General features: G+C 40.6%; 1 protein-coding gene across 4 annotated transcripts in view; it reads left to right on the top strand.

Annotated features, from left to right (window-relative positions):
• plxna4 (plexin A4) overlaps window positions 1-19,098 on the top strand; it is a 243,640-nt gene that overhangs the window by 18,022 nt on the left and 206,520 nt on the right. For all 4 annotated transcript variants that reach the window (XM_067582264.1, XM_067582265.1, XM_067582266.1 and 1 more), the window contains exon 2: window positions 9,504-10,852. In XM_067582264.1, coding sequence (XP_067438365.1) covers window positions 9,608-10,852 — 1,245 coding nt within the window. In that variant the 5' untranslated portion in view covers window positions 9,504-9,607. The remainder of the gene's footprint in view (window positions 1-9,503; window positions 10,853-19,098) is intronic.

Genomic DNA, 19,098 nt, shown 5'->3' with positions numbered 1-19,098 from the left:
GCCATCAGGCTCTTCAACAGTCCTCCTAATGACATTAGAGCCTCTTGATCTGCACTGATGATAACACACTCCACTAATCTCAGCCTGCATCAGCACCCACTGCACAAAGGCCCAACCTGAGCCAAGAGTGTGTGCGTGAGTGTGTGGAGTTTGTCAGTATGTGTGTTTGAGTGACCTTACTTGGGAACCAAGGACTGTTTGAGTGCTGTACTCCCTCAAGGACTCTGTCATTTCCCACTTTGTTGCAGTGTAGTGATATTTTAACCAAAGACGCAATGCAGAGATTATTATTTCTGTCCTGAAAACATTCTGAGGATGCCTAACCCTGAGTGTGTGTTTTAGAAAAATGAATGTGATTGAACCCCATCCTACTAAGGAAGATTAGTAAGTCTCAGATGTGAAGAAGTGGCAAAAAATGAAAGAGACTGAGCGCAGAGAGGGGATGGGCAGATGTCAGCTATTTCTCTGAAATCCAGAGGGGTTGTCCAGTTGGATCCTTGCCTAGACCCCTTCTTTGAAATGCTCTGACTCACTCTAGGAGAGTGAAACGGAGAGACAGCAAGCTAGCAAGAAAATATGTGTGACACAGAAATTGTGTTTACGCTTGACACACTTATACTGGACCAGTGATTCACTGTGCCTGGCTTTGCTTCTTTCATACAGTATCCGTATGAGTTTGTGGACAGTAACATCTTACTTCCAATACACTTGCCAGTCACTTATTTTAACCAGACAATGATCACACTTCTCTTCCCTCCAGAACTCAGTAGGGTTTTCTGCTAGTGCAGCAACAAGGATGTGATCCCTCACTGGCTTCCCACCTACAAACTATGCCATTTGTGGCCAAACCAAAAGTTGTTCTGTAGTGATGGGCAGGTGTTGTTCCCTTGCATCACCTGGGTGCCCCAGCAATCACATTTCAACTGTGGTTTGGTTGAGTCCAGCAATTTATGTCCACTTTTTAAATATTTAACCTTGACCATGATCTTTTGCTAAGTGTGAACAAAGGTTTAGTTAACTATACCTTAACCATGCTGCAGTTGCTATGCCTGGTTGTAATTTGGAGCAGATATGTCCATTATCATTATTCTATTTGGTGAATGATTTGCTTCTGATTGAAAGACTTTGTTTGCATGTGTATGTGAATCAGTGTAAGTGAGTATGAACCAAACTCTGTGCTTATATAGAAGAAAACAAACTCAAGTTGCCAAGATATGCAGTCCAGTCATACAGCTGGGAATTGTCCTTCCTCGAGATAGTCAGTTCACCACTACTGCTCTGCAGCTGCCGTGAACTGCAGAATCTTCCCGCTATAAACGAAAATGTTTGTCTTTAACCGACTGAACAAAGGGAGATCAATTCCTTTGAACATTGCACTGTTGGTGCACTTTTTAAAACTCAATACTATCTTAAATAATTAAAGTTAATGTATTATTTGCAGTGTGTTGATGCTTGTAAACACTGGGTTGATAGCTACATCTGTAGTACATAATGTCAAAGTCTCTCTCTCGTCAGTTTTCTGTCATTCATATGATATGTACACAGTTGACAGTACAATCCTAAGGCTTTCTTTGTAATATCAACAGCTCTGTGGTGGATTAGACCTCCTAACCCTGATCTAGACAGGGTATCTGGTGACAGTAATCCATGCTGCTAATCCACGTCTTGATGTAAACACTAAGGACACCCCGCCTCCACTCTCTATCCTCTCTGTCCTTCATTTTCTTTTCTACTACTGCCTTCTTGGGAGAAATGAGTGTGCCATCTGTTTTGTGTATCAGCAGGGGTTAGCTCAGCCTGATCGGCATGTGGGACCTGATCACTTCATCATTACTTTTGGTTTTTGTTTGTTCACCAGTTTGTGCATGTGTGTGAATGAAAGAGTGGCACAATTATTTTTTAATTGTACATCTTAATTTCCTTTTTCTGTGCTTAATAATCATATAATTGAGCCAGATTGTGTGTGTTAAGGTTTCATTCCCCAGAAAAAAGGGTGTAGTTACTGAGAGTAATAGTTCTTATAATTGTGTGAGAATGGAAACAGTAGCTGTTAGCTGCTAGTACTTTACAAATACCCAGTGGAAAAAATTGAAATATATTTTAAGTAGGGGTGCAACGGATCACAAAACTCACAGTTCAGATCATATCACGGTTTTAAGTCACGGATTGAATCATTTTTCCCACGGTCTTAAATGAAAACAACATTCATGATGTCCAATATTTAAATAAAACATTGTTAAATTAAAGTGCAGCATGAGGCACCTTCCTCCTTTAAACATGGTAGTGAATGAAACAATAGCCTGTGTCCACATCATCAAAACTTGATGATAACTTACAAACATGAACACATGTCTTGTCCTGCAGCTTGTTGAATGAGCCACCAAACAAACATTCACCGGGGAAAACTGCACCGCTAACGTCAGTTAGCAGCAAGATAGCTAATTAGCTGCTCAGCTGCAGCGCATTAAACAGCATATAAACATACCTGCAGATGTCACTTTGGACCCATTAGATGCTGGTTTGGTTGTTGCTCTTCAAAATCCCTGTAAGCGTCATGCTGTCTGTCCATGTACTTTGTTTGTTTACTTTGTCTCCAATGAGATATTAAATTTTGCAGTTAATCCGTGAAGGGGCGATCTGTACAGATCAACTACGTTGCGTTACAGCTGTAATTTTAAGGGACTAAAACTGAGAGAACTGATTGCAAGATCTGGCAAAAATATAATTTAAGCCATGAAGGTACTTACCTAAGAAATGCATACAACGTCATAATGGTCATTCATGTTTGTTCATGTTATCTAAGGGTATATGTGTGTTATACTGTATATATAGCTTAGCATGATTGTCCTGTGAGCACATTGAATTATTACTTTTATGTGTCTACATTTAAATTAAGATTTAAGGTCATATTTATACAATTTTGTCTTTGCTCTCAACTAATATAATTTGATTTGTGTGAGTGTGTGTGTGTGTGTGTGTGTGTACTGTTCAGGTTGTCAGAATGGTAATAATGAGTCGTGAATCCTCCTGTGCTCTGTCCCTTGCTAATTCTCTTACTCCTGCAGGCAGGATCATTGCAGGGTGTATGTGTAGCTGTTAGGGTTCTCTTAGTTCTCTTAGTTACAGCTTCTCCTGAGCAGCATGCTTGGATAGCAGAGGCCTGTGTTTTTTTTTTTTTTTTTTTTCCTTTCCCCGGCGGCCACTAGCAAACTGAAAAAGCCTCAGTTTACTTTGCTCTAGTTTAATTTGGTTTATGCCAGTGTTGTAGTGGGGGGGGGGGGGCATAATGTGTTCTTGTTGATGCCAAGGTATTATGCCAGTTTGTGTGTGTGTTGAGGGGGGACATTCCTGCTCTGTATGCTTGCGGTGTTTTTGTGCATTTTATGCAGAAGTGTCAAGGAGTGTGTGTCTTCCTGTGTTGTGGTCCGGATTTGTGTGTGCACGTGTGTCTGAATGTGTGCATTTGTGATTGTGATTACGCTAGGCGAGTGCAGGGACACTGTGTTTTCTTCCAGTCCCAGTGTGTGGCTGCGATGGAGAGTGACGCGTATTTCTCTGATCACTGCCAGAGCTCAGCAGGGGAGGGGGAGCGAGTTGGTGGGTGGGTGGAGGTTTGGGGAGGACTTCACCACTCCAGTCAGAACACTGATCTGGGACACACATCTCTGTCTGCTTGTTTTCTCTTTCTTCATCTGCCTCAGTGTAACTGTCTCTCTCTGTGTTTTCTGTCTTTCTCATGCTTCCTCACTCACTTGTTTTTGCTCTTTTTGCTAACTCCCAGTCCCATGTGGAACCTCATACCAACACTAATACTTACTTGTCTACATCTACTACTACTACTACTACTACTACTACTACTGCTGCTACTACTGCTACTACTACTACCACAGCATGACCCAACCCAACCCCCCCACCCAAAGCACCTAGTACTCACCCTGTCCCTGATCAGTGACCACCACATTTATTACCAAGGAAGTGTGCATTACACTTCAATCATCCAAACTTAAAATTAAAAAAACGGTGAGCTGACAAGCAGTGGGTCACAAGAGATGTAACCAAGCTACTGTGCAGACCTCAGTAGTGGCAGTCTAGCAGTCTCATAAGAGCAGGTGTATCTCCTAAGCAATGCTCACGAGAGCCTCAAAAGTTCCACAAAAGCAATCCACCACCCTGACCCTTGCCAGCTGATATCACATCAACCACAAACAACATACACAGAATGAATGGACCCGACAGAATGTAGAAGTGATTAACAACACATTGCCAGTGTGTGCATGTGTCCTTTGTCCCCCCAAAGCTAAGAATATTGTGCAGAATCCAGAAGACTGCAGTTAGATTAGTTGAAGGTTAAAAGTTCAAGCAACTTCTACTTACTACCATTAGAAACTTAGGTAGTTGTTATCTTTTTCTTTAGGAATCAACAAAATCATAAAATAAAATGCATATATAACTGGATGCAGGTGTAGACTCAATGATGGGAGAGATGGGAGCTCTCCATTTGGCTCCAGCTGCAACATTATCTACATGCATTATGATTTTTTTTTTTTATGCCTATGCCTATTCATCTATCCTTCCTTCCCATTTCCTCATTCTAAGCAAATGGACACAGCACTCAGTGACCTTCTTGTGGCTGGAGGTAGACATGCTCTTAAGATCTCCATTACGTGTCTGAACCTTCACTGACCTTTCATCCTTTTCACTTTGCATGACTCGGACATGTTGAACTTCACTTTTCTCCACATTCTGTTGTTTTATCTCTTATAAATCTTTATCATTGTGCTTCTGTGCCGCAGTCAGGTCTGTTTACTTTTCATGTAGCTTTCTTAATTGTTGTCTATGTTTGCGTGCACTTGTGATTGTCATTCATTCACCACCATTCACCCTGTGACAGATTATACTAGATAAGTGTGCAAAAATCTGTTTTTTTTATGAATAAAAAGGATTATGTGTAATTACCCTACTTCTTACTCATAATCTCCCAATCCCATTTGACTCATAGTGTTTTTATGAATGTGATAGTTATTTTTGAATATTTTTACACTGTGAGAACTTAAGCTGTTTACCAAAGACTTTGACACTTTCTTCATTTCCAAGACATCTTTTCAACATAAATGCCTCCCCTCCTTCACACTATGAATAGTAGGAGATTATTTTTTTCGAGGCTTGCTTTTTGTTGTGTCGCCTCCAATTGTCATGTCTGGCCTTGGCTCTCCATTACACAATCATCGCCAAAGCAAGACGGCTCCTGACATATCCATAATAGCTTTGCCTAATACTGTTGTCCCTGAAATTAGCTTCTCTGCATCAAAATACATTGTCTGAAACTGGGCAATTTGAAGCAGTTGATCTTTGAACTTAAAGCGGTTGTTTGCGTCTTGTCTGAAGTTTTAGCGATATTTCTGATAGCCAGAATAAATTTATGCATGAGACAAAAAAACAGACAATCTGTCATCTGGTTTTGGGTGAGGAAACACATTTTATCCATCTGCCAACAAATTCTGGTGTGTAGCCATGATGATGCTACTTCACCTGATGCAGCTTCTCTTCTCTTCTCTTCTCTTCTCTTCTCTTTTCTTCTCTTCTCTTCTCTTCTCTTCTCTTCTCTTCTCTTCTCTTCTCTTCTCTTCTCTTCTCTTCTCTTCTCTTGTAAACCACATCTCACTGTCTCCCTTGAAAACAGGACAATGCCCTTAATTGGCGAAGTCACACATTTATAAATGTAAATGCAATTTATGTTTTCCTTTTAGGCAGTGGTTTTACAGCTGTCATGTGATTCGTCCTGGCTGGCTGCTGACAGTCTTTAACGGCACAGAAAATAATCGGAATAATGATCGGAAATGAAAAACACCCCAATTATTTTCTAAAAACTGAGCTCATACTCAGTTTTGAGGCTCATAGATGAATTTGATGCACATACACACACACACACAGTGTTGTTTATACCCACAGTTCCAGCGATTTTGGAAGTGTGTGTCACGGAAAGAGTGTGGTGCTAATCATGAATTCATTAGTACTCTTTGATGTCTATGGAGCTACGACTGTGTGATTGTGTGTGTGTTTGATATTTGAGTAAATCTGGCAGCTAGCCCAGAGCAGCCAGTTACACACTGAGGTCACAGAACTTAAAGCCCCCTCTACCCTTTGGATGATATCTGCTACATTCGTTGGCCAGCGTGTGGATTTAACACATTTTCACAACTCCGCTGCTGTGTCTGTGCCCAGATGTTTTACCTCAGAAGTTAATCAACTAATTATCTTAACTCAGTCAGTCAAAGCAAGCATAAATAATCTTTTTTTTTTTTTTATAAAGCAGATAAAACCATTTAGTCAATGTAATTAGAAGTTATTTTACTGTCATGCAGTAATTTGCACTTGTTCTCAAACATCATCACTTTATATTCTTTCTACCACCTGCATCACACCTAATTTTAATATGTGTATGTAGAAGCAGGTGAGGGAAAGACATGTACTAATGGCACACAACTGGATAGACATAAACTATGTGTCTGCTGTATAAATCCTCAGAACCAAAGCAAGCTTTAATTAATGGCGCTTGATGATCAGCAAGCAAAGGCAAACAGCAACTAAGCGAGCTCGCCCCCCGATCAGGGAGGATAATTACATTTCACCAACAGATTCATGTGGCAGACACATAGCAGGGTACCGCTGATGAGGATGTAATTTTTTTCCCCTTTCACTGTTTCAGTGCTTCAAGTTTGCAAAACTCCCATTTATTTCTGAAGGGAGATTAGTCAGAGCTTTTCATTTCTAGTTTTTTTTGTTTTGTTTTGGATGTCATCTGTGTTTGAGTGCGGTTGTGTTCATACTCATGAGGATTGGTGGATGTGAAGGTGGTATAACAGCTTCTCTCTCTGTCTCTCACCGTGTCGCTTTTTCACTCCCTTTTTGTCTTCCCTCCTTCCTCCCTGTCTTTTTTTTCTATTAATAATAACTGCTGAATAAAGTTGTCTGGGAATTTTAGAGGACCACTTTGTTATGGCCGTCCCCACCCGCAAGGTAAATGAGAGGTGGGAGCACCAGTGCTGTTCCCTGTGTGAGATTAATATGCAGCTCCCCTTTCATTTTTAAAGGGACATTATGGGCTCACTTCCCTGTCATTATTCCTCAAGCAGCAGCAGCTTCCACTCACTACTTTCTTTAAGCCACTCGCTTTAAACCTCACTCTGCATCTCTCTTTTACTCTCGCTCTCCCTATAGGGGGTGGACACAATAACGCAAACACCTTTCAGTGTTTCCCGGCAATTTTCCAGCAATAAATACTGATTTGGTGACTGTGATAGTGTTATTTTTCTGTTCAGGCTTGCAAATGTGTTAATTCAACTTAACACTACTACTACTACTACGCACTACTTTTGAGACTGTGTTGTTTCAAGGTTTGGTAACTGACTCTAACATCTCGTTATCCCTGACTTAGTATTCACTGGAGGGATATTTTATGATATTGTGAGTGTTTCTACTGTTTTGTCCAAAGCTGGTATTTAGCTATGTCTGTCTGTCCCTCCACCCTCCCATTTTACTCTGCTTCCACGTTTATGATCATAGCTATGGTAATGATTGCTCCTTGACTCACACCCATTTGTGCACAAACACATCTAAATGCACATCACCTTTTCTGTCTCTATCAGTTTTTATCCCTCATCATCCTCTCCAGTTCTCTTATCATGTATTGAGAGGCTGTATGCTCTGTCCTTTCTCTCTCTCCGTCTGTCAGGAGATGTAGGGGAGATTAGTGAGATTGCAGCGAGGTTACGTCTGGCACCACCAAAACTGGTGATTGCTTGGATATGAACCCGTTAGATCTGTGGCTAAATAATGTCAGGTAGCACCACCATTTATGGGTCCAAGCGTTCACAATGATCACAGTAAAAAAATCCTCTGAAGAAATATTGGATTTTTTCTTATTTTATTTTCATTCTTTGCTATGACAGCCTAGCTAAAACACAACCATGACATCGCTCAATAAAACTGTCTCTTTTATTGATGGAGATTTGCATTAAGTGTGACAGACAAGCTCTCACATAGCTTTATGATGAATGACACTTTAGAGTTTTTCCTGTCTTCACCCTGTACCTCTCACACAACAGCATGCAGGTTGTTATAAATTGAATTTGAAAAGAAAAGATGTGGATATTATGTGTGCTATTTTTACATATTGCTAGATCATGTTTTTAGCACTATACACACTTGTTTTGGATCAAGTTAATACTTTGATCACAGTTGCAAACCTTTTTTTTCAACTGTTCTGTTGAAATACAACAGAAAGTTGGCTAAATTTGGTAAATGTAAGAAAGATAAAAATATATCTGCTTATTTTTACATTAAAATTATACTTTTCCTTTCCGTATGATGAAGGTTGATTACACCAGAATAATATCGTAGAGCTCGAATTCAAGATTCGATTTGTATTAGTGTTACAGGACTTTTATTCTTGTGTCTGTGTAAAACTAATACCTGGATACTACCCAGGTGAACACCACTTCTCATAAAACCCAGCTTGTCACTGGAGAGGCCTAATGAGCAGGCGACACACACACAGGGGACCACCATGTTTACAGGAAATGCTGTCATTTCCTCTTGATAATCTGTGCTGTTGTGTGTCTGTGTGCTGGGTGCTTTGACAGTATGTAGATACAGGTCTACATACAAGACAGTTCTACCCACTACATGCTGAATTTTCCTTAGAATACCGTAGTTGTACATGTGCTGTGTGTGGCTGCATATGTAATGCTGAGGGTCTGCAAATGACCTAAGGACTATAGGGAAGCTTATTTCTGCAACCACTTGCATTTCCTCCCTAATTGTTCCTCTTCTTCCCATAAACCCGTGTGTGTGTGTGTGTGTGTAGGTATGTTAAAGAGAAAAAGGAGGTCCTTTTCTCTCTGCTAGCAGTGTCAGCAGGTGAGCTGCCCTATTGGGAGAAAAGAGAGAAATCGGCAAAGCATGCAAATTGCCACTCCAAGGGGAGAATCAATTAGGTGCATAGCGGCTGGAGCAGAAAGGCAAGGAGGGGCAGAGAGGGGCAGAGAGGGGCAGGGGTCCACACAGCGAGATGGTGCAGAGCCATGCTAATCGCCTCCTCTGAGACAATGCATTACTCTTTCTCTTCTGTCCCCTTCCTCAATCCATGTACTGATCCGACTGGCTAAAGCTCTGTCAACACACTGCCTTTTAAACCTCCATACTGTACCTCGGTCTCTTTGCTTTTTTTTTTTGTCTAGCCCATTATATCTCTAATTATAGATTGTTCTGGCATCTCAAGTGTAAAGCCTCTTCACCTGTTTTCCTCATTGTTCTTTGGAAAAGTCATCTGCTCTAATCTGTGCCAGATAAAATGAGAAAATAGAACATTTAATTGAGTCTTTTTTCTAGATTGTATATCTATCAATACCATGTCACAGTCATGTTAAATATACACTAATTTGTTGGTAATTTTTGTCTTCATATTGCTGATTTTCACTGGGTTTTGTCTCCTCCCTTTTCAGGTGCATAATGTCCTCCATCTCAAGAGAGGCTTGATCCTGATTGGCCAACAGTATTGGACTGTGCCTCCTTCCCGCTCCTCACCACTCCCAGACTCCGCACAGCCATGACGTCCCTCACCAGGACATGGACCTGCTTTTTTGTATGCTGCTTCCTGTCCACTTTGGCGCTTCCTGTGACATCACAAACAGTGGTGCAAGCCCCACAGGCTCACAGTTCTGGCTCCCAAGTGATCACAGCGTCTCTTCAGGAGGAGGAGTATGCATCATTTCATGCTGAGAACCCTGAATGGACATTCAACCATCTGGCGGTGGACTATCGCAATGGTAATGTTTATTTAGGAGCCGTCAATCGCATCTACAAACTGTCCCCGGGTTTGGAGGTCCAGGTGTCCCATGAGACCGGCCCGGATGAAGACAACCGCAAGTGCTACCCACCACGGATTGTCCAGCCCTGCAGTGAGCCACTGACACTCACCAACAATGTCAACAAGATGCTTCTGATGGACTATCGGGAGAATCGGCTACTGGCATGTGGCAGCCTCTACCAGGGTATCTGTAAACTCCTTCGTCTAGATGACCTCTTCAAACTTGGAGAGCCCTTTCACAAGAAGGAGCACTACCTCTCTGGTGTCAATGAGAGTGGCTCTGTGTTTGGTGTCATTGTTTCATATGGCAATGCCTCTCCGGACATGCTGTTTGTAGCCACAGCAGTAGACGGCAAGCCAGAGTACTTCCCTACCATCTCCAGTCGCAAGTTGGCCAGAAACTCAGAGGAGGATGGCATGTTTGCCTATGTCTTCCATGATGAGTTTGTGGCCTCAATGATTAAGATCCCTTCAGACACCTTCACTGTTATCCCAGACTTTGACATATATTACATTTATGGCTTTGCCAGTGGAAACTTTGTCTACTTCCTGACTTTGCAGCCTGAAATGGGGGGTGGGCCAACCACCGGGTCCTCTTCTGCAGGTCGAGAACAGGTGTACACCTCCAAGATAGTCCGCCTCTGTAAGGCAGACACTGCCTTCAACTCCTATGTAGAGGTGCCCATTGGATGCATTAGTGGCAACGTTGAGTACCGATTACTTGAGGCTGCTTACCTGTCCAAAGCTGGTGCTATCCTGGCACGCTCACTAGATGTGGCGCCGGATGATGACGTCCTGTTCGCTGTATTCTCGAAAGGCCAGAAGAGACGTCCACGACAGGCATCCCAGGACTCTGCACTGTGTGTCTTTTCTCTGCGGAAGATCAACGAGAAAATTAAGGAGAGGCTGCAGTCCTGCTACAAGGGAGAGGGCACACTGGACCTGGCATGGCTCAAAGTCAAAGATATTCCCTGCAGCAGTGCGGTGAGTACTACGAGAATGCACACAGCGCACATTTTGTGACCTTCACTCACATGTACCCAAACACTAATTTAATGACGGCACTGGGAAAGTATATAGTACATTGGTTGTTCTTTTTTACTACACACATACTGTGCGTACAAAAATACACATATACCATCTGGTACTGCACTCCTAATCTACCAAAACAGCAGGTGTCGAGTAGTTTTGTTTAAAGTTGAATTTATCAAACAGACTAATTTAGGGAAAGGGTATTTACTGAGACAAAATTAAGAGAAATTAATCACTGATGATTTCTTGTTTTTAATAACTTCTAATTTAGGGACATTACAGGTGAGTATCTCTGAAGAAGAATGAGTTGTGAAGGCTCATATTACTATAATGAGCTTGGATGCACTACGGGAGGTCTTCATGAACACTGTGTTCTTGGGTGGGTTCATGTTCCATCCCATTACGATGAGATGTTAAGCATCCACTGCCTCTTTTAATCCGCTCACCCTTTAAACAATGCAGCTGAATGCTCAGCCAAATTACCATAATTCCATTCTCCATAACAGCATTACAAATTCAGTGATTCAGTTCATTTGATTTCTCACTTTGTGCACATAAAAAAACAAGGTTAAATTGGGTGTTACATGTTTAGACCACTTTGAAAATCAGCCAACAATGTCTCATACAATTTTTTTTCTTGATCTCATATTATGTCGTTTAATAAAAGCTGCCAACCTCAAGAAATACAAAATTACCTTGATCAGATTACATTTGTTAGTTATGCTGTATGTTCCTCTACAAAGTAAGCATGACTGAACCAACCAATGAACCAGCTCTTTTTGAGTTCCAAGAGGCGATAATGGGTTAAAATGTCCAAACTGTATCAGTGTATTATTGAAACTAGATTGGTTTTGTATTTGTATTTTTTTTCTAATTTTTATAACTGGTTTAGATAGTAATGTAGATTACTGTATGTATATTATATCTGTGCTTTATAAGATGAAGACAAAAATGGATGTTTTACTACACTTACTAAACAGAATACATTACATTACATTCATTTGGCAGATGTTTTTGTCCAAATTGAATTACAGTATTTGCATTCAACTTTCATAGCATATGCAAAGAGGACTGAATAAAAGCACTGTTGAACAAAAATACAGATATTTTACCTAGAAATATATTCACTGTGAGGACTAATCCTCAGTCAGGCCAATCATTCTTATCTACAAGAGCTACACATGAGAATTTATACAGCTACAAATACTTGAGAATTTGATTGCTTGGTCATATTTCAGAAACACACATTTGATCCTCTCACTGCCCATGCAGTCCATATTGGTCTGACCTTAGCCATGCAGTATCTCAAGGCATTATGAAGTTGACCCTCTCTTGTGTTTGGTTCTGGAATCACAGTGTTTATCTATTAATCCGTCTCTGGCACAGCACACGTGCTGGGGCGCCTTTGTCTGCTGCTTGAGGGCCTGATAAATCATGCCTGGGGTGGAGCTGTCAGCAGGGAGAGGAAGTGTGAGGGAGCACACAGGGGTTAGCGCTGAGGAATGATGCCATTTCAGCATGCGCCACAGTATCGCCACCGCATAAATTAGACTCTGCTGAACAAGTGACGGTGGACTCTGCAGGAGATAGATGAGTTCTGACACACACACACGTGCTGCCCACACTTGTAAGTATAGGTACTACAGAGATGGAGATGGTGGAGTTTAAAGATAGGGAGAAGTTTAGAATAAGAGCAGCAAATAAATTGTTTTATGAAACTTTATTAAGTGGGTTTTTAAAATGCAGATCAGAATTGTAAGCTATTTCTGGAGGAATAGACCCCACAACAACCAGCACAAGCAGCACTCCGACAGTATTTTCCTGACCTTGAAATCTGCTTTGACTGTGTGGCCGTGCATAGTGCACAGGTGGGAGCAGAGGCACAAAATGGGTGAGCCTCATTCAAATGAGGCAGTGCAAAGTGAGTTGTTGAGTATTTTGTGGAAAATTGGTCTTAGAATTGATGTCTCAGAGCCACATCTGTTTCTGGCGCATTGTCACTCCACTGTCTGGTGATTTTGTCAATAACGGCAAACTAAATACTTGTTGCAAATGCACATCAATAATAGAATAATGCTTCAAATGAAAACTAACTATTTTAATTAAACATTCTCTCAACAACTAGTAGATGCGCTTAAATCAGCATTAAAAAAAAGTTCAACGTGGTTAAAGCAGTGTTGCATTGATCTTTAAAGTAACATCAGTGCTTCTTCTATTATCTGTTATACACAGCTGCTTTATACTGTATGAAAAGCTTCTCCTTCAGTTCATTAAATCCTCGCAGCCATCTGAAGGCAGCAGGACTAATATTTTGATAAATCTACAGCCTCCCGATTTGAGTAGTACCTCACTAGAGTGTAGTGTCATTACGCACAGCCGTCCACTGTGTGTACATTGATTAAATCACCTGCGCTTGCACAATTTAAATTAGGGCCCTTAGAGTAGAGTTGATGCTTCAGCCATAAACATGGAGTCATATTTAAACACACGAGCACAAAACACACACATAAATCAGAAGTTGAAGGCCTATTGCCGGAGCATTACTAAATTAATAGATGTAAATATAGAGCATATTTCCTGTGAGTGTTTTCACCATGAGATCGTGTTGTATGTTAGGATGAAGAGTTGCGGGGTAACATAACTCTCATCTCATGTATCAGTGATGAATTGTTTCCTTTCTAATATCCCGTAGTTGATTTTTATGAATAGTTGATTGTTAGTCTCCGATTAATTCCTTTGCTGCTTTAAATGGTGCATGAGTGGGAGCGCTGTGTCTCTGATATCATTAGAAATGTAGTTTACACTCATTGTTCACATCTTGTCTAGTCTGATTTCCTTGGGTGTAGAGAGCCAACATAGACACACACAATATATTCATACATACACTCACATATTCAGTCTTGAACATGCCAAACAAGGTTAGTTTTGGGGTTCCTGCACTCATGCAGCACACTAATTAAAGAATCATACATCCACATAAATAACAGCTCAAGGTCTTATTCACTCTTTTGCAGCTATTACACCTCTATTTTACAGTCTTACTCTCATTTTTTTATTTTGCATCAAAGATTAGATTCAGACTGAAAACTGAGGTGAACAGTTGCTGTATAATATTATAATGTATGATCTGTGTATGCAGGTCTCTTTCACACACAGTACACTATTTGTGTAACCTGTTAAATATTTGCAATGCAAAGTGTAATTTGACTGTTTATAAAGGGTCCCTGGCACATATCAGCAGCTCACCTGTTTTTCCCCCACTAACTAAAGCATTTTCTTAGCTTGCAGCATTGCAAGAGGACCTCGTCTGCTGTAAATTGTGGTGGTCAGTGTTGACTTGGGGTAGAAAACACAGCAACCGTTGGATGCATCTGAACATAAAATCTGGTTAAAATGATCTGCTCCTTTTTTAAAGAATCATTTTTTTGGTAGAAATCTCTATATAGTCCACAAAGCATTCCAAAGCCAGTGTGACCAAAAATCCCCCTTAATCTGTGGAGTAAAAACTGACATGGACAAAATATCAGGCCATTAAATTTTTTAAATGGTGGCCTGCATGTCAGTCTGTTGGCTGTTAGTGCTAGAAGGAACTCAGATGAAAAGGAGCCTTGTATTAAGGGTATGCCCCTTCATCTATGCACTCTTCCTCGCTCAATTTCGTCCTGTCTCTTACACTATGCTCCCTTTTTCTCGCTTTCTCTTACACAGTTTTTTTTTTCTGTCTTTCAAACTCTGTTGTATTTCGAACAAGATGTGTTTTTCCTCCAATTAGGGAGAGGATGAACAGCCCCCAGGCTCATTAAAGTAGCCTGGCTGGATGAACCAACATGAACACACACACTGGTTTTTGATATGGATGAAACACATTCAGACTCAGTGTGTATAGATCTTAACCACATGTTGTACGCACACTTTCTCTGCTCTAACAAATGCATGACAGCCGTAACCACAATACCCTCTCACTACTATGGGAACCATTCATTGGTATAACACCATTGCATCACAATGAATGCAATCATAAATATTTAACACGTAAAACATTAACACATATGACTACATGCTTTTCTCACTGCTCATTGTAAATGGAAATATTAATGTATGGTTGCTTAGTGTACAGTGTACTTTGTATACAATGACTTAAAGTACTGTACAAGACCTGTGCAAATGGACATCTACTAAACACTACTGCCACTTTCAAATTTGGTATCTTAAACAATAAAGCAAAATTAATTTCCAAAGATTTAAAATGTCATTGTTTTTCATTTCCTTAGATACTCCTGGGGCTGTCTCACCAACATTCAATTTGAATATTTTTTTCCAGATATAATTAACACCTTTAATTGCCCATGTGCATTGCATTGTGGAACTTCCGAGTCCATCAACACCATGAATCAAAAAATCTTGCACATTTAGCACGCATCTTTGCGTGTACTCTTTCACAACATGTCACAGACATAAAACCTAGTTGAAATGAGTATGAAGTGTGGAATTGGGACACAGCTCTTGTTTTGACTAATCTCTATCTTGACTAATCTCCAGGTGTTCCTGTCTCACCTCTAAGAGTTATTGAGGATTTCAATGATTGGATAATGTTTTATACAAAGTAATCCTCTATTAGATTAACAGTTAAGTCATTCATCCTCTGTGATGATTCATTTTCTAGCCATCAGTGGGGTTTATCAGAGAATGGGGAAAAAAAAAAAGTATTTTGAGTTGCCAGTGTTTTGGATTGAGGAATAGTAGAATAGTAGTCATCATAGTAGGTCTAAATATGCGCAGGGACACAACACATATACAGGATGCAGGCCTGAGTAGGACAAACAAACACTCACTCCTGTCAGACCTTTGTTGCTTTAAACCATCTTTAAGAGGCTTTCAGTCAGAGTGGAAGAGATGGAAAGAGGGAAAAGTTGAGAAGGAAAAGGAATGTACAGAGAGCGGCATGATGGGTGAGAGAGCAGTAGAGAGCATAGATAGGGAGAAAGAGAGTGAGAGGGGGGGATGCTTCCTTTCTCCCCCAGATGGCCACGCTTGGCTGAGCCACATAATGCGTGCTCAACAGTATAAGTCTGCAAAGGGCCTGCATCCATAGATCATTGTGAAGTGGCATGTGACCTATAAAAAAAAAAAAAACGCTGCCTGCTCCCTGCATGTTCACTGTGTCAGCAGAAAAAAAACAGAACAACAAAACAGCGGGATCGCAATAAATTCCCTCACTCTTCTCTTCTCTTCTCATCCTTGATTCATTGCTCACTGCCTGCCGCTCTTTTCTCCCTTTGCCTGTCCTTCTCTTCATGTTCTTATAAAAATAGTCGCCACCATCCCGTCTTCTCTCATTCTCTCGCATGTTGCCTCTCCTTGTGTCTGTCCTTCTCCCTCCTCTGTTTCCTCTTACAATGCTTTCTATAAGCACAGGGTGAAGTAATGTCTTTAACCTCCCCCCAAAACATGGATGAGAAAATTACAAGGTCGCCTGTAAGTCCCTGACAGGCCACGGCCATCCCCTCATCCCTTCTGCTAATGATCATTAATTACATGTCATTAACTAACATGCCACGGGCTATTCTTCCACATTTGTCATGTGCTATCGACTTCACATTCTGAATTCACTCCAATTAATTAGATTATTCTACCCGGCCGCTGCTGTTTCTTTGAGTCTTTTTCTTGATCTCTCTTGTGGTCCTCCCAACACATGTGCTCATCCCTTCCTTGTTTCAGCTTCTTTTGAAAGGAACTCTTCCAATATGACATTCTGCCCCCCCACCCCTCCCTCCCCATGCTCATTTTTCATGTTATCGACTCTCTCTTCTATTTTGTTCTGTGTTTGACCAACCTTTGAACGGTGTTGTCTCCTGTGCTGGCCATCTCCATCCCTCCTCCTCCTGATTGTGGAGCTTAATCAGTGGCTGGCTGCTGCTGCTGCTGCTGATGAGTCAGTCTAGGCCACATCCTCAGGAAGCGAAAGGCTAGTGGATTCATTAAGAGCATACAAACTGTCCCCCCTTCCCTCCCCACTTCACCCCACTCCATCCACATATCCGCTATGCTGCTTGCTGGCTGGCTCACTAATTAAATCTCCATACATGATACCACTTGGTAAAGGTCAGAATCCATCACAATATCATTATTCTGTGATTAAACAAGTGTCTCCTGCTTCCTTTACCAAACTCTGCTGGCTGGCCTTCGCCTGAAAACACAGAAACACTGAGTTGGGAGCCTTAATTTCTCTCCCTTGTTATTTTTGTCTTTTGTCTAGTTACTAGGGTGGGTACATCTAGCTACATCAAGTGCATTTCCAATCATATATGTATGAAGTTAATCATAGTTATAGTTTTTGTTGAAAAACCCAGTTGTTCAAGAATATTCAAATATTTTACTTTTGTAAAAACACAATGTAATACAAGTTACAAGTAAAAATCTTGTATTCAGAATCTGACTAAAGTAAAAGTACATGAATATTATCAGTGAAATGTACTTAATGTATCGAAAGTATTTCTTATGCAGAAAATGGCCCCTGTTGTTGTCATATTATTACATATGCAATGTGTCCAAACTTTTGACTGTTACTGTATGTAATATGATAATTGTTACAGTTGCATTAATGTCTGAGCAGCATTTTAATGTTGTAGTTGTAATAGAGCTCATTTTAACTACTTAATGTATTGTTGGGTAGTTCAGTACTACAGTACTGTAGGTTTACTGTCAACAATCTGTAGTTTGTAATGCATACAGTCCTTTTTTGTCAATTAATGTTTTTATCAATTTAATAAAAGCAATTTTGGGTGAAAAATAAGATGGAAAGTAAATGGAAGTAATCATTCCAGAAAGAAATAGATTTTCTTCCTGTACACACTGTAGTGGCAATTAGGGGTTGAATAGCTTATCTAAAACTCCTTTCTCTTCGTGATATTGAATTAATTTTTCAGCTCGTAGTATGATTTGTGAGTTTCCTATTTTTTTCTATCTTTGCATCTCTTAAACTTGCGTCTTGGCTCTGATGATCTTCTACCTTCTTTCTCTCCTGGCTCCACTTTAGTGATGTCTGTTTCATTCCACAATCGTCATGCTGTTTCTCCTGATTTGATTGTTTTCTCTAACCAATATTTATTATCTGTTGTAGCTGCTCAGCTAAGGGTTGGCAGGTGCGAGCATCGGCAAACATGAATTTACAAAATATCACAGGCTTATTAAAGCCTGCCTCCTCACATTGAAACCTGCCAACAGAACATGCAGATATATCAACTTTGTTTCAGGCACACCCTGGGAAGTGTCTGTATGGCTCCATACACACTCTAATATACACAGATTTGCCAGCTTTGTTTAATATGAATGCCCACACACTATAACTCACCATCATTCCCCATTTTGCATTCTATAACTGCACTGATCTGTTAAGATTGATGGCATATCTTCCCTGAGATGGCATCACTGTCAGGCATTGAAGCAGCTGTGTGTGCGTGCCCGTATATTCGTGCACCACTTTCTTCAGTCCTAATCATTGTGACTGGTTTTCGAAACAGTCCCCAAGGCGCCATACAAAGGGGAAGTTAAATCTACATGGTGACAGCTCTTGTACTCCACGTCGACACTCGTGCATTCAAACTGAATTTTGAGCACAATTCAGTCATGCTGCAAAAAATGCTCTCTTGGAATACCCTGCAGATGCTTTGACAAAGCAGCAAAGAGCACTGAACCCCAGCAATCAGAAACAGAATCACAATGGCTACTGCTCTTACCAAGACCGTGAACGATTTTTTTCAGTTTAACCAGTTTTCTTTCACAGGAATAATATTCTTGTTTATCATGAAATGAACATTGTTTCCTTTTTTTTTTCATAAGACATGTTATTATGCTTGTCCTTGCTAGATGCTATGTTTTTAAGTCTATATGTTGAGTTCTCTTGCCAACCATTCATCTCAATGCCACACTGACTTACCGAAAATTAATTGCCCTTTAATTAATTACTCGCTATACATTTCATCCTAGAAATGTTATACTGTTTCTTGCGCTCCCGGAAATAATTTTGCTCATTTGCAATCAGCAGTACTTATGTGTTTATGAGAATATCTGACAAACAGGGCTTTGCATTTCCTATCTCTCTCTCTCTCTCTTTCTGTTTCTGCCTGAGATGGGCATCTAAAAGCAGAAAAGCCCTCATATGGCTAAATTGTTATAAGGTTGGAGAGTTAAAGATGACA

Source organism: Thunnus thynnus, chromosome 23 (genome assembly GCF_963924715.1).
Source record: "Thunnus thynnus chromosome 23, fThuThy2.1, whole genome shotgun sequence".
NCBI classification, from domain to species: domain Eukaryota; kingdom Metazoa; phylum Chordata; class Actinopteri; order Scombriformes; family Scombridae; genus Thunnus; species Thunnus thynnus.
The sequence above is the reverse complement of the archived record's forward strand: the minus strand, read 5'-3'. Positions and strand labels throughout refer to the sequence as shown.